Below are 27425 nucleotides of genomic sequence, written 5' to 3' on the forward strand. Positions count from 1 at the left end.
TCCTTTGCTTTCCTCTAACTGCTTCCCATCCCATAGAGCAAAGGTTTTAGGTAGAAGGCTTCATTATGGCTTCCCAGAACCGCAAAACTGCCCCAGTAGCCTTTACAAACACAGCAGATGTGACATTTAGGGTCTGGAAAGTACGGATCTAGAAAGTGCCAAAATAATAATAATAATAATTTCTTATTTATACCTTGCCCATCTGGCTGAGTTTCCCCAGCCACTCTAGGCTGCTCCCAACAGAATATTAAAAGCACATTAAAGAAAAATCAAACATTAAAAACGTCCCAGTAGACAGGCCCTCCAAGTGTCCTTGTTTTCCAGGGACAGTCCCTGATTTAGACTGAAGCCGCCCCGGTTTCTGATTTGATCCCAGAAGGTCCAGCTTTTCCTTAGGACGTCCGTGTTTCCATCGGAGGAATGTTGGAGGGGATGGAATTATCTGACCCCTGAGTCATCTGAAGGCAATCCTGTATAGGGAAGGTTTTTCTAAAAAATGTTGTATTATGTTTTTATATATCTTGGAAGCTGCCCAGAGTGGCTGGGGCAACCCACTCAGAGGAGCGGGGTGTAAATATTAAAATGACCACGATGATTAGGATGTGCCTCTTTTCATCGGAGAAACGTTGGAGGGGAACAAAACACGAGATGCCCCCACAAACCGGGAGAAGACTAGACTGCAGCGTTTCCCAGCCTTGGGTCGCCAGCTGTTTTTTTTTCCAGACTACAATTCCCATCATCCCTGACCACCGGTCTTGCTAGCTAGGGATGATGGGAGTTGTAGTCCAAAAACAGCTGGTGATGACCCCCAGGTTGGGAAACACCGAACTAGAGCTTAGCATGCAAGACTTTGGCCGATTAGGAAGGTTATGTGGATCTCGGACATGAGATCTGGGATCTTGCCAAGATCTGCTCCCCCCCCCCCCCAATCCTTGGGGGGCAGGATTTGCGGATCCATCCCCTCTTTCAAGAAAGTGGATTCCTTTCCCAGCTCACTTCAGGGGGCAGAACCTCTGGGGGCTTCACGTCACGGGGCTGCTCTTTTATGGAAAAAGAGCCCCAAGTGCGTTTCTGCAGCCGCGGTGGACCCCTTAGCGTGGAGGGGTGGGGGGGTGGCAGCAGGCAGAGGAAGAGGAGTGGGTGGGTGGGTGGGCTTCTGTATGCAAGACCCTGGAGAGAAGGAGGGCCCCCTCTGCCGCCTCCCCAGCTGCAAAGTCCTCTTGCGGCTGCTCTCCGGGCTTTTGCAAAGGGATCCCGGGGGTGGGCGGGGGGCGATGGGGTGGGAGGCCCTCTCTGTGTGGGTCCGCGGCGAGGAAGGGGTTAAAGCGAGCGAGGCTGGGTTCCTGGAGAGGCGTGCAAGGGGGGGGCACGGGAGGGAAGGAGGGGGCGGGTGGCTGCGCGGCGCACTGAGCATCCAACGAGCCTGGGGGTTTTCTCCCCTCCTCCTCCCACCACCCCCCACCGGGACCCCCCAGCCACCCACTCAGGTTGGCTCTTCCTCCAAGCTGGGGGTGGGAGTGGGGAGCAGGTGAGTGGCAAACACATTTGGGGACGGGCTGCAAAGGTGGGGGTAGGGAGAAGAGGGGAAAAGGCTCAGCAGCGGGTGGAGACAAAAGGAGGGAGGGGTACCAGGCGCTTGGCTGGGGAGAAAGGGTGGGGGAGATCTTCTCCCCGCTCCCCCCCCCCGGTCCCACTCCAGTTATTCCCTTCCTCCAAAAAGAGGTGGGCTGCTCCGGCCAGCCCTCTCCCACCTCCTCTCCCGGCTGCCAGCGTCAGAACAAAAGATTCGCACTGGAACCAGTATCAAACCAGTTTGCATTAGGAGGAGAGAAATAGGTGTTGGGGGAGCGCGCCGCTTGGGGCTGGGGCTCAAGGGCAGGGAGGGGCAAGGGCAGAACCTCTCGCTGTGGGGTTGGCAAGCAGAAAGCTGGTTTTAGTCTCCTTTGTTGCTGATTGGTCTTGATTCTTTTACAGTTTGTTTTTTCTCTCTCCAAAGAGAAGCCTCCCGTCCCAAGTTTTAAACCTCTCAACTGCCCCTTGGGGTAGGTTGGAGTGTGGGATGGTGCCAGATTCATGACTGAGTGGGTTCTGGGATTTGTAGTTCGGTGAGGGGGTAAACTATAGTTCCCATGATTCTTTGGGGGAGGGGGAGCCAAGTGGTACTTGGATGGCTTAAAAAGAGGATTACAGTGGCACCTTGGGTTACATACGCTTCAAGTTACAGACTCCGCTAACCCAGAAATAGTACTTTGGGTTAAGAACTTTGCTTCAGGATGAGAACAGAAATTGTGCGGCGGCAGCAGGAGGCCCCATTATCTAAAGTGGTGCTTCAGGTTAAGAACAGTTTTAGGTTAAGAACGGACCTCCGGGACGAATTAAATACGTAACTAGAGGTACCACTGTACTGTAGACAGATTCAAAGTGGAGAGGGCTACCGATTGTTGTTGTTTAGTCGTTTAGTCGGGTCCGCCTCTTCGTGACCCCATGGACCAGAGCACGCCAGGTACTCCTGTCTTCCACTGCCTCCCGCAATTTGGTCAAACTCATGTTTGTATCTTCAAGAACACTGTCCAACCATCTCGTCCTCTGTCGTCCCCTTCTCCTTGTGTCCTCCATCTTTCCCAACATCAGGGTCTTTTCCAAGGAGTCTTCTCTTCTCATGAGGCGGCCAAAGTCTTGGACCCTCAGCTTCAGGAGCTGTCCTTCCAGGGAGCACTCAGGGCTGATTTCCTTAAGAATGGACAGGTTTGATCTTCTTGCAGTCCATGGGACTCTCAAGAGTCTCCTCCAGCACCAGAATTCAAAAGCATCCATTCTTCGGCGATCAGCCTTCTTTATGGTCCAGCTCTCACTTCCATACATCACTACTAGGAGAACCACAGGTTTAACTATACAGACCTTTGTTGGCAAGGTGATGTCTCTGCTTTTTAAGATGCTGTCTAGGTTTGTCATTGCTTTTCTCCCAAGAAGCAGGCGTCTTTTAATTTCGTGACTGCTGTCACCATCTGCAGTGATCATGGAGCCCAAGAAAGTAAAATCTCTCAATGCCTCCATTTCTTCCCCTTCTGTTTGCCAGGAGGTGATGGAACCAGTGGCCATGATTTCCCTTCAGAATTGGAAGCATCAGTGCTTCCAAATGCCAGTTGCTGGAAAGCATTCTGTTCAGATGTTGCTTGCAGGTTTCTATCAGGCATTTGATTGGCCCCCATGAGAAAAGAACACTGGACTTTACAGGCCATTAGGCTGATCCAGCAGGCTCTTCTTATGTTCTTAACCCTGGTCTCCCACCTCCACACCCAACACACTAAGCACTGCACCACACCGCCTCTTCTACTTCTTAAATTCATAGAATCATAGAATGGTAGAGTTAGCCCAACCCCCAGCCATGCAGGAATCTCAGCTAAAGCATCCATGACAGATGACCACCAACCTCTGCTTAAAAACCTCCAGTGAAGGAGAGTCCACAGCTTTCCCAGGGAGACTGTCCCACCAGAGCACGAGAAAACAAGCTTGCTCCCTCCTCCATGCATCAGCCCTTGAGATATTTGGAGATGGCTCCCCTTATCCTGACTAAACTTGCCCAGCTCCCTCAATCGTTCCTCATAAGGCCTGGTTTCCAGACCCTTGATCATCATGGTCGCCCTCCTCTGCACACGTTCCTGCTTGTCCAGATCCTTTTTAAATTATGCTGCCCGGAACTGTACATAGTACTCCAGGTGTCGTCTGACGAAGACAGAATAGAGTGGTACTATAACTTCCCTTGATCTGGGACACTAGACTTCTGTTGATATCCTTGAATAGCATTAAATCCCGCCCCCCCCCGGCTGCATCACACTGTTGACTCATGTTAAGATTGCGGTCCACTAAGACCCCTAAATCCTTTTGACATGTATTACTAGTAAGCCAGGTGTCCCCAATCTCGTATTTGTGCAGCTGTTATTCTTGCCCAAGTGTAAGAACCTTGAATCCCGATTCCGCCTTCTTCAGTGAAAGCTACCTCTCCCAATGTGATGACATCTGCAAATTTGATGAACTTCCCCTCACATTCCTTTGCCCAAGTCATTTATAAAGATGTTGAGCAACAACGGGCCCAGGACAGAACTCTGCGGCGCCCCAGTTGTCACTTTCCCCCAGGATGACAAGGAACCACCAGTGAGTATTCTTTGGGTTCAGTCATTCAACCAGCTACAAATCCACCTAACAGTTAACACATCCAGCCTATGTTTTACCAACTTCTCTGCAAGAATATCAGGGGGGGACAGGACTTTGTCTTGGCTGCTTATAAGTCTCTGCCGTCTTTTGCAGGTCCCAGCCGGGGTCACCCTTCGCTCCTAGCCAAGCGTCTTTCCCTTAGGCGTGTGCAAGAGGGGGGCTTGCAGACTTTGCCGGACATTGACACCCTCCCCTCCAACGCCAGTCAAATTCCGGCAGCCTTTGGTTTGGGAACAGAATTCTCCGCGGAGCAAGGCAACCCTTGGATTCCTTCGGGGAACTTTGGGAGATGGAAAAGCCAGACTCAGCGGCTCCCTGGGGAGGAAAGGACCCCCACGTCACCCAGACTGGGAGCACTGGGGAGGTGTGGGAAAGGAACGTGCAGCAGATCCTGGGCGAGGGCAATGCCAGCTCAGACGTCCAGCGCCAACACTTCCGGGCGTTTTGCTACCAGGAGGCCGAGGGGCCCCGCGAGGTCTGCAGCCGCCTCCACCACCTCTACCGCCAGTGGCTGAAGCCGGAAAAGCACACCAAGGCCCAGATGCTGGACCTGGTGGTCTTGGAGCAGTTCCTGACTATCCTCCCCCCGGAGATGGAGAGCTGGGTCAGGGAGTGTGGAGCGGAGACCAGCTCCCAGGCGGTGGCCCTGGCCGAAGGCTTCCTCCTGAGCCAGGTGGAGGCAAAGAGGCAGGGAGAGGAGAAGCAGGTGAGAGCGCTTTCTTTAAATCATGGGAGTTGGGAAGGAGCCAGAGTCCAACCCCCTGGAATTCCTCCCCCTGCCCGCCCCATTAATTTGTTATAATAAAAGAAAGCAAAGTTTAATAACAGAGGCCAAATAAAATAAAGCAAAAGCAGATGGGGTATCTAAAACTAACGAGACAGGAGCAAAATTCAATCAATTAGTAGCACAAATGGATTTACCTTATCCTGCATGTTACTGCTCCGGTACATTTATATTAAAAGACTCAATTTCTCAATAAAGACATTATATTGTTTTCTGTCCTTTCTGGTTTTTGCCGCATACGTTAGCTTAACCATGCTCACTGTGTTCCTGATTTTCATTATCCATTCTGTCATGGACGGTCTTCTCATTCCCCTACCCCACCCAGACTTGACAAAAATAATAATTCTAGAAGCAGTTAAGAGGTGTTGCATTCATTCCCTGTTATCTATTGGTTGTTTGTTTAATATGTCTGAATAGCAAAAATTGGGGGATCCATGGGTAAAAATATAGCAAGCTATTACTTGAGTTTCCTTTGCCGTATCTTCCTAGAATTTTCTGATTTTGGGACATGCCCAGAGTATATGCCATACCCCAGCTTTTGTGGCTTTAAACCTCCACAAGCAACATTGGTTATTCTGTATATCCAGGTAAGATGTGGTGGTGTTAGGTATAATAAAAATACATACATACAAACATACATGCATTCATACATAAAACCGACTGGGTTTCCCCAGCCACTCTGGGCAGCTCCCAACAGAATATTTAAAACACGATAAAACATCAAACATTAAAAACTTCCCTAAACAAGGTTGCCTCCAGATATCTTGTAAAAGTCAGATAGTTGTTTATTTCCTTGACATCTGATGGGAGGGCATTCCACAGGGCCACTACCGAGAAGGCCCTCTGCCTGATATCCTGTAATTTTGCTTCTCGCAACGAGGGAACCGCCAGAAGGCCTTCGGAGCTGGACCTCAGTGTCCGGGCTTAATGACACTGTTACAGTGGAACAGAAGCTTGTAAAATATTTCTTTTAGAATCACATTACCTATTTGCTGAGGAACTCTATGCCAAAACCGATTCCAACAGTCAGGTGGAAGTTCCCATCCAAATCCCTCTTCCTAATCCCTTTTCTCCATTCCCCACTTGAGGATCCCCAAATTTTGTTTCAGGTTCAAGGTACGAGAAAAGGGGCTCCTTCTTCCCCCAAAGTAGATAAGGTCCCGCCAGCCAGCAGGAGGAGGCAGCTGTTCCGAGGAGCCATTCCGCAGGGTGTTGGAGGGGATGCTTCCACCTTGCAGGGTAAGCAGGAATTGGGACCACATTTTGGCTTGATCTTGGTCTCTCGAGGGGGTTGCCTAGAATCGGGACGCTGCTTTTTAGGACATAAGAAGAGTTACTGCCTCGTAGCCAGACCTACTTTGCAGGGTTGTTGTGAGGATAAAATGGGAAGGTGGGTATGTAAGAATAGCCTTGCCCACATAATGAACCATCCTTTTCTCACGGTGCCCCTCCCATGCCCCAATGGGAAACTTGCAGACTTTTAAGTTTCCCTTCCATCAGTGGTGAAAGTGTGGGGAGGTGGGAATTTTGCCCTCATCTCCAGCCCTTTTTAAAACTGGTGTGAGGGGTGGGAATCAAAGTTTTTTTTTGTATAATTGTATTATTATTATTATTATTATTATTATTATTATTATTATTAATTGAATTTATATACTGCCCTATACCCGGGAGTCTCAGAGCGGTTCACAGAATAAAATCAAGATATAAAACCACAAAGTACCTAATAAAAATAAAAACAACCACCTAATAGCCCCACCCACCACAAAAACACAAACATTCTAAAAGGGCATAGGATGTAAATTGGATCAACAAAAGGCCTGGTTAAAAAGGAACGTTTTTGCCTGGCGCCTAAAGGCGTATAATGAAGGCGCCAGGCGAACTTCCCTGGGGAGAGCATTCCATAGATGGGGAGCCACTGTAGAGAAGGCCCGTTCTTATGTTGCCACCCTCCAGACCTCTCAAGGAGGGGGCACATGAAGGAGGGGGCACACTTTAACTTTTCACTGTCGGAGAAAAAAGTGTGGCTTATATTTGGGCCAATGTGGTAATTAAGCCCCAGGCAGTTCAGGACTGAGAAACAACTGAGGTGGCGGGTGCAGCTTCTCGCCTCCTTCCCACTTCCTTCCTTTCTCTTCCTTCACAGATAGCCAAGCTCCTCTGGCGGATGGTCTCAGCCCTTCCTTAATGTGTGACGGAGCGGAAATGGTTGCTGCGCAGTTGCCCGGACAGGTAGGAGCGGAAGAACTGGGGAACTGAGGAAGGAGGGTCAACTTGGGTGCCTCCATCACCTGCACACGTCTGTGGGCCTGAAAGGATGTGTCTCTTGACCCCTTTCAAAGGATGTTCCAAAGCTGGGAAGGATCTGAGCATCCCTGAGAGAGATCTGGATCTTGCAGGGCGAGCCTCCATCCCTTTCAAAAGTTTATCATAGAATTGTGGAGTTGGAAGGGAACCAAAGGGTCATCTAGTCCAGTCCCCTGTAACATCATCATCATCATATATTATTATTTATAGCCTGCCCATGTGGCTGGGTTTCCCCAGCCAGTGTGGTGTAGTGGTTAAGAGCAGTGGACTTGTAATCTAGTGAACCGGGTTCGATTCCCCACTCCTCCACCTGCAGCTGCTGGGTGACCTTGGGCCAGTCACACTTCTCTGAAGTCTTTCAGCCTCACTCACCTCACAGGGTGTTTGTTGTGGGGGAGGAAGGGAAAGGAGATTGTTAGCAGCTTTGAGACTCCTTAGGGTAGTGATAAAGCGGGATACCAAATCCAAACTCTTCTTCTTGTTTTCCGAACAGAATATTAAAATCACGATAAAATATCAAACATTAAAAACTTCCCTAAACAGCCTTCAAATGTCTTCTGATAGTTAGATGTTTATTTTCTTGACAGCTGATGGGAGGGCATTCCACAGGGCCAACGCCACTACCCAGGAGGCCCTCTGCCTGGTTCTCTGTAACCTCACTTCTCGCAGGGAGGGAATCACCAGAAGGCCCTCGGAGCTGGACCTCAGTGTCCGTGCTGAACGATGGGGGTGGAGATGCTTCTTTGGGTATACTGGGCCGAGGCTGTTTAGGGCTTTAAAGGTCAGCACCAGTACGTTGAATTGTGCTCGGAAACGTACTGGGAGCCAATGTAGGTCTTCCAAGACCGGTGTTATATGGTCTCTGTGGCCACTCCAGTCACCAGTCTAGCTGCCACATTCTGGATCATTTGTAATTTCTGGGTCACCTTCAAAGGTAGCCCCATGTAGAGCACATTGCGGTAGTCCAAGCGGGAGATACCGTATTTTTCCCTCTATAACACGCAGATTTTTTCTCCTAAAAAGGTAGGGGAAATGTCTGTGCGTGTTATAGAGCGAATGTGTAGTCCCTGGAGCCGAAAAAGCAGGCAAAAATCAAATCGCGCTTCACGGAGAAGGGAAACCTGAAAAGAGGAAGTGGCTGCTTTCCAGCATTCTGCCTCAGGGTCTTACTGCCCACCCACCTCTGTTTCCTTGCTGTGTTTGCTCAAACGGAACAAAGAGCAGGGAAAGCCCCTCCCCTCCAGGCAAGCAGAAGGGAAAGCTGAAAACATGCAGGAGGGAGAGAGAGAGAGAGCGCGCGCGAGCTGGCTGGCTTGGGTGGGTAGGTGAGGGAAAACTTTTGCCTTCCTTTCCTCCCTCCCGTTATACCCCTCTCCTGCATTCTTAGCCAGCTGCTTCTCTGCACACCCCTGCGTATGTAGGGCTCACAGCTCTCTCTTTTTAATTGTTCCATTAGCTGTGATGAGCATTTTCTTTTCCTCTTCTTTCCAGGGCCCGGTGACCTTTGAGGAGGTGGCCGTGTACTTCACAGAGGAGGAGTGGGCTCTGCTGCATCCAGACCAAAGATCCCTGCAGTGGGAGGTCATGGTGGAGAATTATGGGAACTTGGTCTCTCTGGGTAAGGCTCACCTTTTCCCCTGTTAACAGAAGCTATGCAGTGATGGGTCACAGAGGTCAGTCTGTCCTGGTCAAGAAACGGCTGTAGCTGTCCCATCCGCTGAAGCTGGTCCAAGGCACTCTTAGCCACTGGGTCTCGGGTGATGAGTGGGGGTACAATGCCATCGAAAAACAGGCAATGGACCAGTTATCCAGACTGAAGAATGTAAGAAGAGCCCGCTGGATCAGGCTGGAAGCCCATGGAATCCAGTGCCCTCTTCTCGCGGTGGCCAACCAGATCCTTATTATGGGAAACTTGCAAGCAGGACACGAACACAAGGGCAACTCTTCCCTCCTGTGGTTTCCAGTAACTGGTACTCAGAAGCATTGCTGCCTCTGATGGGAGCCAGAACATATCCATCATGGCTAGTAGCCATTGATAGCTGGAGCTCTCCTCCATGGCATTGTCCAATCCTCTTTCTAAGCCATCTAGGTTGGAGGCCATCACTGTCTCCTGTGTGGGGTTAAGCCCATAGTTATGAACCAACCTGGACCCTGCGATCATCATCCTCTGGAGGCACTTCTTCGTGTGCCATCTCTTTCTTACCAACGCAAGAAAAGGGTTGCCTGGAGGGTGGCAAAATGAGAACAGGGCCTTTTCTGCAGTGGCTCCCTATTGCGGAATGCTCTCCTCAGGCAGGCTTGCCTGGCACCTTCATTACATGTCTTTAGGCGCCAGGCGAAAAGCATTTCTCTCCAATCAGGTGTTTGGCTGATTAACATGCTATGACTTTTAAAATGTGTTTGTAGGAGGGGAGCTCTTCGTTTTGTTTCCTTATGTACTCATTGTTCTCATTTTGTATTTTTCTGTTGTGAACCACCCTGGTATCTTCTGATAAAGAGCGGTATGCAGATTTAATTTGCCCACAGTGTTGTAAGAATGGAAGAAAAGCTTTTCTCTGCCCATTTCCTCCATATCTGCTTCTCCCATATCGCCTCTTTCTCATCTTGTCTCTAAACTAAAAAGTCCCACGTGCTGTAACATTCCCTTAAAGGGAAGTCGCTCCATCCCCATGCCCTTTTCTGAAACTTTTCCAGCTCTACAATATCCTTTTCGAGGTGTGGCAACCGGAACTGTACTCAATACTCCAAATGTAGTCGCATCACAGTTTTAAATAAAAAAGTTATGATACAACTGGGATATACAGTGGTACCTTGGTTCTCAAATTTAATCCATTCCGGGAGTCCGTTCGACTCCTGGAATGGTTTGAAAACCAAGGTGTGGCTTCTGATTGGCTGCAGGAGCTTCCTGCACTCAATCAGAAGCCATGGAAGCTGTGTCGGATGTTCGGCTTCCAAAGAACGTTCGCTAACACTCACTTTTGGGTTTGCGACGTTCGGGAGCCGATTTGTTCGACAACTAAGCCATTCTGCTACCAATGCACCACTGTAGAAGTGAGTTGGGCTTTTGCTTGGTGGCGTGAGGTTCATTTCCCTCTTTCTCCCTTCAGGTGAAGCGATGGAGAACGGGATCGTTGCCAAACAGCAGAGAAGTGACTTGGAGCCGCAAGAACTTGTTTGCAAGGCGGAGGGTGTCTTGCTTGAAGGAGCCAACCTCCACGAATCCCCAATGCAAGAAAAGGGTTGGGATGAGAACGAAAGGCAGGCGCTCCCTCCCTTGTGCGCGGAAAGCATGGCGAGCAAGCCCAGCGTCCGAAGGCATCAGAGGATCAACAAGCGGGAGACCCTCCTGGAATGCTCCGAGTGCGGAAAGGTCTTCAACCGGCGCTACAGCCTCACCAGGCACCAGAGAGTCCACACGGGTGAGAAGTGGTGGATCTGCTCGGTTTGTGGGAAGAGCTTCAGCCAGAGGTACCACCTCACTCGGCACCAGCGAGTCCACACAGGGGAGGAGTGGTGGATCTGCACGGTGTGCGGGAAGAGCTTCCGGTGCAGCAACAGCCGCCTGAGGCACCAAAGGATCCACACGGGCGAAAAGCCGTTCGAGTGCTCTGAGTGCGGGAGGCGCTTCAGCGAGAGCTCCACGCTGTACAAGCACCAGAGGGTCCACACCGGGGAGAAGCCATACAAGTGCCTGGACTGCGGGAAGAGCTTCCGCCAGAAGATCAACCTCACCCGCCACCGGACGGTCCACACGGGGGAGAGGCCGTACCCGTGCGCCGAGTGCGGGAAGAGCTTCAGTCAGAGGGTGAGCCTGACTCTGCACCGCACCATCCACACCGGGGAGAAGCCCTACAAGTGCTCCGAGTGCGGGAAGGGCTTCAGCCAGCGGATCAACCTCACCTCGCACCAGAGGACCCACACGGGGGAAAAACCATACCAGTGCTCCGAGTGCGGGAAAAGCTTCAGCCGAAGCAACAGCCTCGCTTATCACTTGAAGCACCACATAAATGTTCAGTGCGTTGAACTTGTGTCGGAAGAGAAACCATAGATCAGTGGTAATTTTTTAAAATGGGGGAAACTCTGGGGAATTTTTAGAAATGCTCAGAACTTGAGATGGTGCATTGGTCCTACCATTTAAATGACTTGTGTCTCTGGTGGTCATAGACTCACAGAGTTGGAAGGGTGACCCAAAGGTCATCTAGTCCAGCCCCCTGCCATGCAGGAATCACAGCAAAAGGACCCCTGACAGGTGGCGTCCCAGACTCCTTTGAAAAACCTCCAGTGAAGGAGAGCCTACCACCTTCCAAGAAGAAACATATGAATACAGTGGTACCTCGGGTTACATACGCTTCAGGTTTCAGGCGCTTCAGGTTACAGACTCCGCTAACCCAGAAATAGCACCTCGGATTAAGAACTTTGCTTCAGGATGAGAACAAAAATTGTGCTCCGGTGGCGCGGTGGCAGCCGGAGGCCCCATTAGCTAAGGTGGTGCTTCAGGTTAAGAACAGTTTCAGGTTAAGAATGGACCTCCGGAACGAATTAAGTACTTAACCCGAGGTACCACTGTAGATGAGGTACCACTGTAGATGAGCTTTCTTAGCCTGTCAGGCCCAACCACAGGCAAAGGTGACCGGGCCAATGGACCCAACCAGCATGCAAACTGTCCTCTAGATAATGTGCGGGGTTGAGAAATCAGCTGCCCTCAGAGGCTCCATGTTGTCTGGCATTTCGTCTTAACATAAAAACGTAAGGAGAGTCTTCTGGATCAGGCCAATGGACCATCTAGTCCAGCATCCTGTTCTCACAGGGGCCAATCGGGGGCCCATAGAAAACCCGCAAGCACAAGAGCAAATCCTGTGGTTTCCAGAAACTGGTATTCAGAGCCATCTATAGCCCACTCCTCCTTCACAAATTTGTCTAATCCTCTTTTAAAACCATCCAAGTTGGTGGCCGTTCCTGCCTCCAGTGGCAGGGAGTCCCGTGGTTTAACTGTGCGCTGCATGAGGAAGTTCTCTTACCCTTTTACCAGGTTGTGTCTCGGTCTCAAGGTGGGTCACTACAGCGGCACTTTTGTTGTTGTTGTTTAGTCGTTTAGTCGTGTCCGACTCTTCGTGACCCCATGGACCAGAGAACGCCAGGCACTCCTGTCCTCCACTGCCCCCCGCAGCTTGGTCAGACTCATGCTGGTAACCTCGAAAACACTATCCAACCATCTCGTCGTCTGTCGCCCCCTTCTCCTTGTGCCCTCCATCTTTCCCAACATCAGGGTCTTCTCCAGGGAGTCTTCTCTTCTCATGAGGTGGCCAAAGTACTGGAGCCTCAGCTTCACAATCTGTCCTTCCAGTGAGCACTCAGGGCTGATTTCCTTCAGAATGGAGAGGTTTGATCTTCTTGCAGTCCATGGGACTCTCAAGAGTCTCCTCCAGCACCATAATTCAAAAGCATCAATTCTTCACTGCACAAAATTAAGAAATGGATCCTTCTTTGGTCCAAGGTGTGAAAAAGGTGGAGGCTGCTGTTCTGTGATCCCATCCTGTTTGTCTCCTGGTTTCAGTGTGAGTATCCATGACTGCAAGGATGGATCCCCTTTCTTACCTGTGGGCATTTATTTTGCCGTCGTTTATTCATTTACGTTGCTTCGTCATCACACCAAGGAAGTGAATACCTTTGGGGGCAGAGGTGCAGGGAGTCCTGGGCTGCATGCTTCTCCTCACAGCGGCCAAGCAGAGGTTTGCCCAGGAGTCTTTGGTGGGGGACATTTTCACAAAACAGATCTACACAATGTCAGCTGGATCATCCCCTTCTCTGTATCTACTTGCTGGACTCTTCAAAGAACTATTTCAGTAGCAGAAGCCATGCTGGCACTTCTACAGCAAGACTTGTTCTTCTATACATTTGGTAGTTCTATCTTTGTTAATGCTTTCCATCAATTTACCCAGAGCAGCCGTTAAGGCCTGCAGTTTCCTGGATCCCTACATTGCTTCCTGTCGAGGCACCTCCTGTAGTTTCCTGTGGAAATCTCACGCATTTTCATGCCACAAATGTACTCCCTCCCCAGCCCACCCCCAATAAGAAAACACGGCCTTGAAGGAGCTCTGCATCTATAGGATCCTCATAGCATGGATCCTTGTGAAGTAAAAATGGCCCCATCACATGCATTTTTTTGTGGGGGGGGGGAGTGGATCAGCTGGCTTGAGGGAACACCAAAACATGCAGCTAAGGACGCAATTAAATTCCCAAACAGTAACAATTTACTGCACATTTATTCAGAAGCTAGTTAAAACTCTTTAGGTTCAGTGATACCAGCTTTTCAAAGTCGTCAGTCATTTATACCTCCAGTGCCCCACCGCCACTCCCTTGCCTATAACCCCACCCTCCTCTTTGGGAAACGCACAACACACCATTTGGGGCCAGGGATAGCAGTGGGGTTGGGAGGAGCTGAAACAGCCAAATTTCGGTCATGCGACTCGATGCTGAATGTTGGAGCAGAAGGGATAGGGAATGGAGTGACCTGGGAAAGGGCAGGCTTTCGTGGCTGGCTGGAGCGCTGGGTGGAAGCCCTCCATTGCAGCCCTCACTTTTCTCCTGGGGCTTTCTCAGTGCGCCTTCTCAATGGGGACCTTGTGGCTAGGAGGAACCCCGGAAGTCCTGGGAAGGCAGCCACGAAAACCTCAGATAACTGGCAAAGCTCAAAGGCTTTTGGGTTCATGTGCCATCAGACCCGGCGGATCGTCTACTTCAAAACCTGGCACCTCCATCGTTTGCTACACGTGCATCTTTTTGGTTAATTTCTTGGAGATGGAGCAAAGCGCTCAGAATCGGTCCCTGTGCATGTTCCATCATATAAGGATGTCAAAGCTTTTGTGTAGAGCGTGATGAGGAGAATATTTAGAAAACCGAGGACACTTGATCGTCATTATTTTTTACATGGGGTGGGCAGGCTATTCAAAAACACCTGACCTCATCTACGTGGAAGGGAAGTGCCCTCTCTCATTTCTGGCATGTTGTGGACCTTGCTGGAAACTTGCCGTCTTGTCTTCCTGTGATGTTTTTCTCATTTACTGGATTTCTACTCTTAATTAAAACTGCTTGCCTTCTCCTAACTGAGAAACTCGTGTAAGTGTTAGAGCTTGCCTATATATATCGATTTAATATCCAATAGCTTCCTAACCTGAGTGGGTGTTATTTTATGGTGATTTTTTTGTAGGTTGGGTTAATAAAGCCTTCAAATACATCACCCCTATTTCCTCGGTAGGGTTTTATTTCCTCTCCTTTCATGGTCTCCCAAATGAATCTCCTGATTCTACAGAGGAACGCCAGCAGACCAACAATTTAAGTGGAAAAGTGGGCCTTTATCTATATAAGCACAGCCTCCTTAAGGATCAGTCACAGAGGCCGGCCCAAGACATTTTGGCACCTGAGGAGAACCACAAAATGGTGTCCACCTGCCAAGGAAGATGGGGTGAGTGAAGATCTATGTTGGAAACAAGGGGGGAACAAAGAGCTACATTGGGAATGAGGGGGAGGGAGACCAGCAGCCCCTCCTGCTCACCAAGCGGCAGCATGGGCAGGGATGCCATGGAAGGGGCAGATCTGGCTTCGAAGGGGAAATGCCTCAGCTGCTGTTGCCACTTTGGCAGGAGCAGCAGGCGATGCATCCCTTGGAGGCTTGATAATAATAATAATAATAATAATAATAATAATAATAATAATAATAATTTATTATTTGTACCCCGCCCATCTGGCTGGGTTTCCCCAGCCACTCTGGGCGGCTTCCAACAAAGATGAAAGATACACTAAAATGTCACATATTAAAAACTTCCCTGAACAGGGCTGCCTTCAGATGTCTTCTGAATGTCAGGTAGATGTTTATCGCTTTGACATCTGCTGGAAGGGCGTTCCACAGGGCGGGCGCCACTACCGAGAAGGCCCTCTGCCTGGTTCCCTGTAACTTGGCCTTTCGCAGCGAGGGAACCGCCAGAAGGCCCTCGGAGTTGGACCTCAGCGTCTGGGCAGAATGATGGGGGAGGAGACGCTCCTTCAGATATACTGGACCGAGGCTGTTTAGGGCTTTAAAGGTCAGCACCAACACTTTGAATTGTGCTTGGAAACGTACTCTGCTGCCCCTGTGGATCCTGCCACTTGGAGCAGTTGCAGCCCCTTGCCTCATAGGTGGGCCGGCCCTGGGAGAGGGAATCGGAATGTTGGTGGCGAGTGATGATTGGCTGGGAGTTTGAAAGCGAAGGTTGAATGTGAATGAGGAGGCAGTTGAGGGCCAGAGCTTGGCGGTTGGTGTCTGGAGTTGGGAGGACCCTGTTGGAAAACACCCGGGAAGGCCGCCAACTTCCCAGGACACGAAGGCTTCTCTCCGATGGTCGCTCTCAGTCCAGAGACACCGGCAATAAGCGACCCCTCCCTCCTGAGAGGAGCACACTTACCTTATGGCATCTCATAGCAGAAGAAAGAGTCAATCAGTAGCTCTAAACTACCGTACTTTATTTTACAGTCTATATACAAATAATCCATCAGCATGTCTGTGCTCTCTCAGCAACAGTACAGAACAGCATCACACACAGAAGTGAAACTAATCTTCCAACACTGCTCAGACTTCCTGTCTCGTGCACTCAGGCACTCACATGATATAAACATAGTGCTACATACTGGAGCAGCACAGGTGGATAAAAATCCTAACAGACCCTTGTGTCATGCGAAAGCTCTGGACTCTCTCTCTGCCTGGACTCAGGTGTATGTAAAAGGTAAAGGGAACCCTGACCATTATGTCCAGTTGTGGCCGACTCTGGGGTTGCGGTGCTCATCTTGCTTTATTGGCCGAGGGAGCCGGTGTCCAGCTTCCGGGTCATGTGGCCAGCATGACAAAGCCGCTTCTGGCGAACCAGAGCAGTGCACGGAAATGCCGTTTACCTTCCCGCCAGAGCGGTACCTATTTATCTACTTGCACTTTGACGTGCTTTTGAACTGCTAGGTTGGCAGGAGCAGGGATCAAGTAACGGGACATCACCCCGTCGTGGGGATTCGAACGCCTGACCTTCTGATCAGCAAGTAAGTCCTAGGCTCTGTGGTTTAACCCACAGCATATATATGTGTAAATCATAGAATTGCAGAGTTGGAAGAAGACCCCCAAACATCATCTAGTTCAAGTCCCTGCAATGCAGGAACCTCAGCTCAAGCATCCATGACAGACGGCCGTTCAACCTCTCCTTTAAAACCTCAAAGGAAGGAGAGTCCACACCCTCCCTCCAAGGGAGACCATTCCACTCTCAAGCTGATCTTAACTGTTAAAAAAAATGAACTGTTGTCGGGCTCTTCTAATACTATTGTCAGAAAAGTTCAGGCCAAACTCTCTCTCACACACAAACAAACAAACACATGGCTGATGTCAGACTGGGAGTTGCATCTGCTATCCCTCACAAACATGTTTTTCTCCCGCTCTGTTGCTTCCCCTCTAACTACACATCGGCTCCAGGATGTTGCAGAGAGGAGCTTTTTCCTATTGTAATTACGGAAATCATGGTGATTTTCTATAGCCAGAGCCCAAGAGATTTATGGATGTTGCCGAGGCATCGGAATCAAGGCCAACATGAGGTTACTCATTGCATCGTTCCTGGGGGAATAATATCTCTGTCGGAGACAGAGTGAGTCAAGATTTAGAGCAGGTGTAAGTGGGGGAGATGTGTGTGTGATCTTTAAAAACTCTGAAGTCATCAGTGACCACTAGCTCCGTGGGTGATGACACTGCAGCTTTGGTCTTGCATGAGATTTCCCTTGCATAAGCTCACAGGAAGAAGAAGAAGAGTTTGGATTTGATATCCCGCTTTATCACTACCCTAAGGAGTCTCAAAGCGGCTAACATTCTCCTTTCCCTTCCTCCCCCACAACAAACACTCTGTGAGGTGAGCGGGGCTGAGAGACTTCAGAGAAGTGTGACTAGCCCAAGGTCACCCAGCAGCTGCATGTGGAGGAGCGGAGACGCGAACCCGGTTCACCAGATTACGAGGCTACCGCTCTTAACCACTACACCACACTGGCTCTCAGGAGAGGTGCAGGAGCTACAGCCAGAATGGTATCCCTGCTGTTGCTACTTCTGCTGCTCCTATTGATGCCTCACGGAGTCTTTGGAAACCCCAAGGCAAAATGCCATCTGAATCTGATCAGGGAAGAAAAGGGAGCACAGAATTTCTTCCAGCCTGGAGACTTCCTCGTTAGTGGGGTCATCTCTCCAAAACAATTTTTTGATCAATTTCCATATGTCTTTACCCAGCCCCCATTAACTAGGTTTGATGAGTAAGTAAATGTATTCTGGTGTCTCTTATGCATCTTTACACACACACACACACACACACACACACACACACACACACACCCTACTTACTAGGGAAATTGTCCCTATTTCATGACTGGGACCATCATGATGTTGCTGGACTTCCATCTCCCTGACTCCTGGTCACTGGCTATGCTGCCGGGGGGCTAATGGGAATTGGAGTCCTGCAACATATGGAGGGACACAGGTTTATCACACACCTGTCCTGTTTCCCTTTGTCATCCCTGCTGTGTTGCTTGCTCAAAGGAATCTGATCAGGGATGAAAAGGATGCATTGAGGTGAGGGAAGAAGATGGCAGGACTGGATAAGGTGGTGGCGTTGGGGATAGACTTGTAGGCTGAGATCTCCATTTCAGCAACTGGGGATCTATGCAAGACAACGATACCCCCAAAGCAACTGTAACCTTGGCAACAAGGCCCCTACATTTCACAAACCTTTAAAATAGAATGCCTTCAGTTTTGTTTTTTGAAAGTTGTGGGTTTTTCTGCTTCTTCAATGACACCTCACCATTTTTATTCTGAAGCGGGGAATTGATTTTTAACTTGAAACAAGGATATGTCTCTTCTCATCCCTCACTACAAACGTACAAGCTGCTCTTTGGTGATCATATCATAGTTCTTTTCATTAAATGGTGAACAGCAGTTTCAAATTGTTTTATTAATCTGTTTATTGCAGTGTGTCAGATAGACGCTACTGGCACATCTTGTCTTTCCTGTTCACCATCCAAGAGATCAACAGAGACCCCAGATTCTTACCCAACATCACCCTGGGCTACAACCTCTATGAGAACTTTTTCGATGCAAGGATGACTTCCGATGTCATGCTAGACCTGCTTTCCGGTGGGGAAAGCAACATCCCAAACTATACCTGTGGAAAAGGGAATAATAACCTGCTGGGTGTTCTTGAAGGGGCCAATTCTGTAATCTCTAAACAGATTTCAACCATATCAGGCATCTACAAAATCCCACAGGTATGAAGGACAGAATAAAATCCCATTTTTTATCCAGGGGAGTCAAGATGTTTACCTTGAGACCAAAACAAATCACTAATCTCTCCCTTCCCTCACTAGATCAGTTATGGCTTTGATGCTCAGATTCTGGATGATAAATCCCAGTTCCCTTTTGTCTACCGGATGCTCCCCAAAGAAGATACTCAGTCCCAGGGGATTATCAAGCTGCTCCTGCATTTCGGATGGACATGGGTTGGCCTCTTTGCTCCAGAAAATGAGAACGGAGAAAGGTTTGTGGGTGCCCTGACATCTCAGATGATCCACAGTGGAATCTGTGTCGCCTTCACACATAGGCTATCAGAAAGCAATCCATATCGATCACTTGTGCCAAATGTGCCAGTTATGATATGGAGACAAGTCAATGTATTTCTATACTATGAGAACACTTACACGGGATGGCTACCAATCATGGCACTACAACAAAGATACCATAAAGAAGCTAAGGCAAGAGTTTGGATCACAACAGATTTTCAGGACATCAACTATAATTTACTTTTGGGTCCAGAGTTTTTCCATCCCATCCATGGTTCCTTCTCCTTTGTAATGAAGACCAAAAAAAGAACCATACATGACTACTATACACCATCTTCATATCTTCTTTATTGGTTTTGGAGAAAAGCATTTTATTGCTTATATGCGAAGCATACCTTGTCTGTGAAAGGTCGGACAAAATGCACCGAGAAGGAGAAGCTGGAGACTCTGCCCCAGGAGGAGCTGGAGAGATCCCTCTCCCAAGACAGCTACAGCACTTACTTCCATGTCCAAGCCATGGCGCACGCTTTACATGCTGCATGTTCATCGAGATCAAAACGGATGCCGAGGATGAGTGGGACGGACAGTTTGGGGTGTCAAAGTCTACAGCCATGGCAGGTATTTTCTTTCACCTTTTTGCAAACTTCAATCCATCCTCACAACTGTGAAATAAGATCTAGTAACAGGACGAAGAATCTGTCCTTTTTTGACGCAAATCCAATTGATGAGGTTCTGGTGCAGAGCAATATTTCTGCCCACCATGGGTATGTCAGAAGAAGACTATCCCATTTTTCAGTGGTTACTCCTTAGGGCTCTGAGAGTGACCCACTTGGTGTGTCCTCATCTCCTCCTCTGTCTCTGCTGGCCTTCAGTGAGCAGCTGCAACACGGATGGAGCGGGAACACAAGCCTTCTGGTCACACAGGTCTTCCCCATGATGCTGAGATGTACACTCATTGAGCTTTTTCTATTTTAATCTTTATATACTGCCCTTTATTTTGTGTGTGTGTGTGTGTGTGTGTGTGTGTGTGTGTTTGTGTGTAAAAACACTGGTTGTTTTATAATATACCAACAGAACAGAATTAAAAATGCTGAAAGTTTCAAAACAACACCAACTGTGTATAGGATAAAACAGAAGACAAAAAGAATAGCCATAGCAGGGACCTTTTCCACGTGCTGGAAATGCTTATTGAAAGCAAAGATGTTTTTAAAAAATTAAAAAAAAATCATTGGAACTTTCTAACTTTGTGTCTATGTGCAGAAATTAGCACCTGGGGTGCAACAAAGCAGTGATTGTCGCAATTGGCACTGTTTCTGTTCTTCTACAATGTTTCATTCCACTAAGATGAGAGCCAGTGTGGTGTAGTGGTTAAGAGCAGTGGTCTAGTAATCTGGTGAACCGGGTTCTTGTCCCCGCTCCTCCACATGCAGCTGCTGGGTGACCTTGGGCTAGTCACACTTCTCTGAAGTCTCTCAGCCTCACTCACCACACAGAGTGTTTGTTGTGGGGGAGGAAGGGAAAGGAGATTGTTGGCCGCTTTGAGACTCCCTAGGGCAGTGATAAAGCGGGATATCAAATCCAAACTCCTCCACCTCCTCCTCCTCCTCCTCCTCCTCCTCCTCCTCTTCTTCTTCTTCTTCGATGTACACTGGGATGGAATGACTGGTTCTCAAACTTATCTAGATCAGTTGTTCCCACTGGGGGTCCATGTAACCCACCCAGGGGGGTCTTCATCACTATTCACATAACAAAAACACTCTGCCTGCCTGTGACTCCCAGCAACTTTCATTCCAGCTTCACCCCTTCTTAAGAGCAACCCAGTTTTCTAATACCTCCATGGGTGGAATGCAGTTGGATGAGAATGGGGAGCTGCCAGGCAACTATGACCTTGTGAACTGGGTGGTGTTTCCCAACGAGTCTCATGCCAGAGTGAAAGTTGGGAGTATCGAGAGAGAGACATCCTTTGACACAAGGTTCTCTATCAACTCGGATGCTATTTTGTGGCCCCAGAGGTTTAACCAGGTGGGGGAAACTTTTTCTGTATGGCATCTGTTGATATACATTTATTTGTGGAATAATTCACACAGGACTTGGACTGCAGTCCTTTGCTCAGTGCAGGGGTGGGAGCTGGCATACAAGGGTGTCCCCCACATACCTTGAGCCCCATATCCATGAAATGGACATGGAATATCCACATTCCATTTTGAAATCTGGAAATTTGGGGTTGACAGTGACATCATGTATAGGAATAGAAAAGAGGAACAATGAATTTTGAAGCAAGCAAGGAAACACACCAAAGAGGTTTTTGGGGAACGTGCCAGAAGTCCTGGCAGGGCTAGTGGTCCATGAGATGCTGTTGGGCCCATTCCAGACTCTATCAACCAATTCCATAGAGAGAAATTGTCCCCTTGATGCACCTTCCTCTCTTTGTGCTTAGACTGTGCCTTGCTCCAGATGCACCGAAAACTGTCACCCTGGATATTTCAAGGTGATCCAAGAAGGGGAGCCGGTTTGCTGCTATGTTTGTTCTCCGTGTGCGGAAGGGACCATCTCCACCCAGGAAGGTGGGTGACTCCAAGGGAGAGGCCATTTCTTGGGGGAATAGAAAGAGGGCGAAGATTCACTCAGATACATTTTCTGTTGAGATCTGAGAGAAATTTCTTAACAAGGATCTAGGGCTGAATTTAGACATACAAAAAAAGTTTCAGGAAAATGTGTTGTAAACATCATAATGGGAAATCACTCTACAGTGTCATCTGGTGCCACAGTGTTATAACACATTTTAAATGCTTTTAAAAAACAACAACCCACTGTAGCTGAGTCACCTTCGGAGTTTGTAATCATCTCCCACAAAACAAATCACCTTAGCTGCCAAAGGTGAAGGTACAGAAATGTGTCTTCACCAGGCAAAGAGAGTGGGAGAATGAAGACAGCAGAGACACCTCTGGAGGGAGGTCATTGCCTCTCAGCTTTACCTACATCCCAAGGGGATGAAAAGTGAGAAAAATCTTGTGTGACAACTCTAGGTCCTTGGAGGAAAGGAGGGGTGCAACAATGACAATTTAATATACAGTGGTACCTCCTGTTGGCACAGGATCCGTTCTGGAGCTCCGGTTGGATCCCGAGGAATTTGCAACCGGAGGTGCCTGTTCTGTGCATGCGAACAGTGCAGGGAGTGCTTCTGAACATTCATGCATGGCAGAAGCTGGAAAAATACTTCTGGGTTTGCCACGTGTGTAACTTGAAGGATACACAACCAGAGGAATGCGTATCCAGAGGTACCACTCTATACACAAATAAAACTAAATCTTTCACATTGTTATTTCCTCACCTCCAGAAGATCAGTACCCCCCCCCCCAAAAAAAAGTATTAGAAGCTACGTGGTTATGGATGCAAGGAATACTAAAGCCACTCTTTTTCTCATTCTCAGATGCAACACACTGCACCAAATGTCCAGAAGATCAGCATCCAAACAAGGACCAAGATCAATGTATTCCCAAGATTATCAACTTCCTAGACTACAAAGAGTATTGGGGGATCCTCTTGGCTTCCCTTGATCTCTTCTTATCCTTAACTACAGGCTTTGTGCTGGCAATCTTCATTAAATACAAAGAAACTCCAATAGTCAAAGCCAACAATCGGGACCTCTCCTACATCCTCCTCATCTCCCTCATTCTCTCATTGTTGTCCTCCTTCCTCTTCATTGGACGGCCAAGCAAAGTGACCTGCCTTCTCCGACAGACAACCTTCAGCATCGTCTTCTCATCTGCTGTCTCTTCTGTGTTGGCAAAAACCATCACTGTGGTGCTGGCCTTCTTGGCCACTAAACCAGGGAACAGGGTGAGGAGATGGCTGGGGAAGAGTTTGGCCCACTCCATTGTCATTTCCTGCTCCAGTGTCCAACTTGTCATCTGTTCCATCTGGCTAGGGATCTCTCCTCCATTCCCAGAATTTGACATGAGCTCCCAGCTTGGAGAAATCATTGTCCAATGCAACGAAGGCTCTGTTGCCATGTTTTACAGTGCCCTCGGCTACATGGGCTTCCTGGCTGCCATCTGCTTCACAGTGGCTTTCTTAGCAAGGAATCTGCCTGGGGCCTTCAATGAGGCCAAGCTGATCACCTTCAGCATGCTGGTCTTCTGTAGTGTTTGGGTGTCCTTTGTGCCCACCTACCTGAGCACCAAGGGTAAATACATGGTAGCTGTGCAGGTCTTTTCCATCTTAGTCTCCTGTGCTGGGCTCCTGGGCTGCATCTTCATGCCCAAGTGCTACATTATTTTACTGAGGCCAGATCTGAACACAAAGGAGCATCTGACAACAAAACACTAAAGACAACATTGGATCTATAATAGGGCGGAACTCTAATAAATAGTTTGAAGCAGTCCCCTGCAGAATTGAACTCTCTTGTTCAGGTGTTGGAAGCTGACAGAGTATCTCCTTCCCCTTTCACCTTCTCAACCATATATTTTATTAGGCTTAATTTGGGGGTAGATCCAGGAGGCTTTGCCCCATATTGGCCTGGATTGGGTGGGGGAGGAGCTGTGCGCTACATCTTAGTAGTAAGTGAAGTACTTACTAAAATACTTACTAATAAGTACTTCCTACAGCTGAATCTGGACCAGAACCATGGCTTCATGTTGGGACAAAAACCATTTCTGGGTAGGATCCATTCTACAAATCAGTTATGGTGCAGAAATACGGGTATTTCTAAAATGAAAGAAATAAAGAAAAAAGAATCTGGAAATACCCCGGAATAAATATAGTTGTGTTAATTTTTTATTAGGGATCAGATCTCCCTCCACCACTGAAAAACGGCCTGTTTTGCCTTCAGAGTGGCAATATTAAGGAGAAAAGTTTGTGGTGTTTATAAGTTAGATTATTCAGAGCAGCAAAGCCTTCCCTGACAGAATTCCTGGTTTCAATATTTATTATAACTGTGTAATGCATTTTATTCTGTTTTCATTTTTTGTCTCTTGTAATGGCTTCAGCCACACAAATAAATAATATACATATTCATATTTGGATGACATCCAAGGCCTGTGGCTTTCTGTTTCACTTCTTTTTCCACAGCAACAATAATTACTTATTTCTTCCATATGTCATACTATTCTGTTCTCTTTGGAGTTGTTCTTATTGGTTAATTATTGTAACAGTTTGTTGTTGTTTTAATTATATATTGTAATCTATTCTGGGGCTTTATGGCAGAGAGCAAGTGAAAAATCTTAAAGAAATAAATAAAAATATAGAGAGAGTGAAATTATTTGTCCTTCTTTTGGTTTGTATTCAAAGCATCGTCCATCATTTTCACCAGGTGGTGCTGAGTTCTAGTGTTTCTCCAAGGAGTTCAGAACTTGATTAAATTCTAGCTTCTCTCTACTGAAAAACCAAAAATGCACCAGTCTGTCCTCACATGCTCCAAGCTCTTTATTATTCCAGGAATCTTTTTCTGTGCCTCTCGCTTCCCTGAAATACTTTTTGAGAAGTCACTTGAATGGCAGACAGTATCCTCAATATCTTTGTAGCAAAGGTTTATACATTATTGGGCTGTTAGCTGTATTTCATAAGCTTATTGCCTTACTAAAGGACAATGATGATTTGCTACCATTTGTATTTTTTCCTCTGCGGCCAGCGGATGTTGCATCACGGGCAGCAGGTAGGCAAAGTCTGCCATGGCAGCGGCAGCCAGGCTGGACAAAATCAAGAGGACTCTGTCTTGGGCCCGGTCTTATTCAACATCTTTATCAATGACTTGGATGATGGACTCAAGGGCATCTTGATCAAATTTGCAGATGACACCAAACTGGGAGGGGTGGCTAACACCCCAGAGGACAGGATCACACTTCATAACGACCTTGACAGATTAGAGAACTGGGCCAAAACAAACAAGATGAATTTTAATAGGGAGAAATGTAAAGTATTGCACTTGGGCAAAAAAAATGAGAGGCACAAATACAAGATGGGTGACACCTGGCTTGAGAGCAGTACATGTGATAAGGATCTAGGAGTCTTGGTTGACCACAAACTTGACATGAGCCAACAGTGTGACGCGGCAGCTAAAAAAGCCAATGCAATTCTGGGCTGCATCAATAGGAGTATAGCATCTAGATCAAGGGAAGTAATAGTGCCACTGTATTCTGCTCTGGTCAGACCTCACCTGGAGTACTGTGTCCAGTTCTGGGCACCACAGTTCAAGAAGGACACTGACAAACTGGAACGTGTCCACAGGAGGGCAACCAAAATGGTCAAAGGCCTGGAAATGATGCCTTATGAGGAACGGCTAAGGGAGCTGGGCATGTTTAGCCTGCAGAAGAGGAGGTTAAGGGGTGATATGATAGCCATGTTCAAATATATAAAAGGATGTCACATAGAGGAGGGAGAAAGGTTGTTTTCTGCTGCTCCAGAGAAGCGGACACGGAGCAATGGTTCCAAACTACAAGAAGAAAGATTCCACCTAAACATTAGGAAGAACTTCCTGACAGTAAGAGCTGTTCGACAGTGGAATTTCCTGCCAAGGAGTGTGGTGGAGTCTCCTTCTTTGGAGGTCTTTAAGCAGAGGCTTGACAGCCATATGTCAGGAGTGCTCTGATGGTGTTTCCTGCTTGGCAGGGGGTTGGACTCGATGGCCCTTGTGGTCTCTTCCAACTCTATGATTCTATGATTCCTCCAAGGCCTCATAGATTGTGCAGAGGCAGAAGGCCATGGCTGTGGCTGTGGCCATGGAGTGTAAAGAGGCAATGCTCAAGCCTAAAGTTTCATCTCAGTACTGTATCTCAAAGTCTTATTCTTAGAGTCATAAGTCACCGCGGAAGAGGTGCAAAACATAATTTATTCATTGCAAAACAAAAGCAACCTTTTTAAAGCTTCCCACTGATAAAATATCAAGTTAATACAAAAATGATCTACAAATCTTTTTCCCCAAACCTCCTAGAGTTCAGGAGCTATAATTAGACCTGTTCCTAACAAATGAACCTAAACTACCTGAATCATGTAGAGTGCTAGTTTTTGGGAATCCCATGTAAGGAAAGGGCTGCTGCACTGACCCCTTTCTTGTGGGCTTCCCTTTGGGGCCACTGATTGTCCATTTTGAGAAGAGGATGCTGGACTTTATGGGCCCTTTGCCTGATCCAGTTTCAGGGCTCTTCTGATGTCAATCATGTTCAGCAAAATTCAACTTTTTCCCTCCTTGAACCATGTCAGTCTCTTGAGTCAACATGTTTTTCTCCTGCTCTGCACCTGCTCCCAGAGGAGACCTTTCTTCCCCTTACAATTATCAGAACCACAGTGATCTATTTTTATCCCCCTTGCACACCCTTTGAATGCTGCCTTTGGGAACAATAACACAAACATCAAAATCAAGAGCAGCAGGAGGTTATTTACTCCACTGTGCCTGAAAAGTCTGATGTATAAAATGTATTGTGTGCCACAGAGGCCTTGCAGTCAATATAGAGTTCAGGTGAAAGGGTGTAGGGGATAAGTCCTTGTGAAACTTAATCGGAGCATAGGAAGCTGCCTTCTACCTTAGTACTATCTACTGACTGGTGACAGCTTTCCAAGTAGAAGACATCTTCAGCCCTACCTGAAACAGTTAGGAGAGGTTGAACCTGGCACTTTTGGGTGCAAGCCAAAGATCTACCACAGAGCTGTATCCTTTCCTCTTTGTCTCTGTAGCCAGAGCTGGACATGTCTTTACAGGAGTTTAGGCTTCTTCTGATAAGCAGGCTATGGAGTTGAGAGGAACAGTCAGAAGGGATGTGTAGCAGGTGGATTCAGAATGATAGCACAGCTCTTGTTCCTCCCTCTTGTAACCTGCGGGATGCAGCAGAAGGCGAAATGCTCACTGAATCTGGTCAGGGATTTCAATTATGCTCTGAATTATTACAGGCCAGGAAACCATCTCATTAGTGGAATCGTATCTTCAAAATTCATTGGAGATCGTTTGCCCTTCACCTTCTCCAGAACCCCCTTCAACTGGGTTGATGCGTGAGTAATGTATTGATGTGTTTCTCCTACACTCTACACTCCTGGTCTCATGATGCACGTGGGTCAGCCCCTCTAAGATGAAAGTGACTGAAGCAAGGGTGGGTCACTCCTGGAGGTCTATGGGCTCCTAGAGGTCTATGGAGGTCTATGGGATATGCCTATTGCAGGTTTTCTGTAGTTAGCCAAAGGAAATTCATTCTGTCATTGTGTCTCATGGAACCTTGGAGCATTTCTTGGCATGAAAACTATCACTCAGAAAAGTTGCAAGGCAGACTTTTTCTTTATAGCTGGGTGCAATGATAGATGGGAAGCACAATTTTTAATGCACAATTATTTCCCCCAGGCACAAAGCAATCTATGCAACTGAAAACTGTAACTCTCTACTAGGCTTAGGCAGGTGCTCTTCTCATGCTTTGATTCCAAACATGCCAACCCTTTTATGGGAAGCAATGTTTGTGACATATATAACACCTGGAGAAGACCTTAGATACAGTGGCAGCTACTGACCGCTGGAGAAAGTGAAGCCCGGCTTCCCCAGTCTTCC

The 27425-nt window shown here is 47.9% G+C and overlaps 2 protein-coding genes across 4 annotated transcripts; both read left to right on the top strand.

Annotated features, from left to right (window-relative positions):
• The first annotated feature begins 1383 nt into the window (after positions 1–1383).
• On the top strand, positions 1384–12387 carry LOC307208577 (zinc finger protein 213-like). Of its 3 annotated transcripts, none has more exons than XM_079963321.1 (6): positions 1384–1528; positions 4306–4918; positions 6106–6235; positions 7140–7225; positions 8792–8918; positions 10408–12387. In XM_079963321.1, the coding sequence occupies exons 2-6, from the start codon at positions 4502–4504 to the stop codon at positions 11346–11348; spliced, it is 1701 nt and encodes a 566-aa protein (XP_079819447.1). In that variant the 5' UTR covers positions 1384–1528; positions 4306–4501; the 3' UTR covers positions 11349–12387. The 3 variants fall into 3 exon arrangements, with proteins under 3 accessions (XP_079819447.1, XP_079819449.1, XP_079819448.1); XM_079963323.1 differs by lacking the exon at positions 1384–1528 and adding an exon at positions 1650–1771; XM_079963322.1 differs by lacking the exon at positions 1384–1528 and adding an exon at positions 3566–4152.
• A 5544-nt stretch (positions 12388–17931) lies between these two features.
• Positions 17932–24158, top strand: LOC307210995 (vomeronasal type-2 receptor 26-like; the record flags this gene model as incomplete). The annotated part of the gene is made up of 5 exons (XM_079967191.1): positions 17932–17972; positions 18316–18610; positions 18710–19519; positions 21339–21465; positions 22332–24158. The coding sequence occupies 5 exons, from the start codon at positions 17932–17934 to the stop codon at positions 23228–23230; spliced, it is 2172 nt and encodes a 723-aa protein (XP_079823317.1). The 3' UTR covers positions 23231–24158.
• Between the last annotated feature and the right edge of the window lie 3267 nt (positions 24159–27425).

Source organism: Podarcis cretensis (genome assembly GCF_951804945.1).
Source record: "Podarcis cretensis genome assembly, chromosome: 2".
NCBI classification, from domain to species: domain Eukaryota; kingdom Metazoa; phylum Chordata; class Lepidosauria; order Squamata; family Lacertidae; genus Podarcis; species Podarcis cretensis.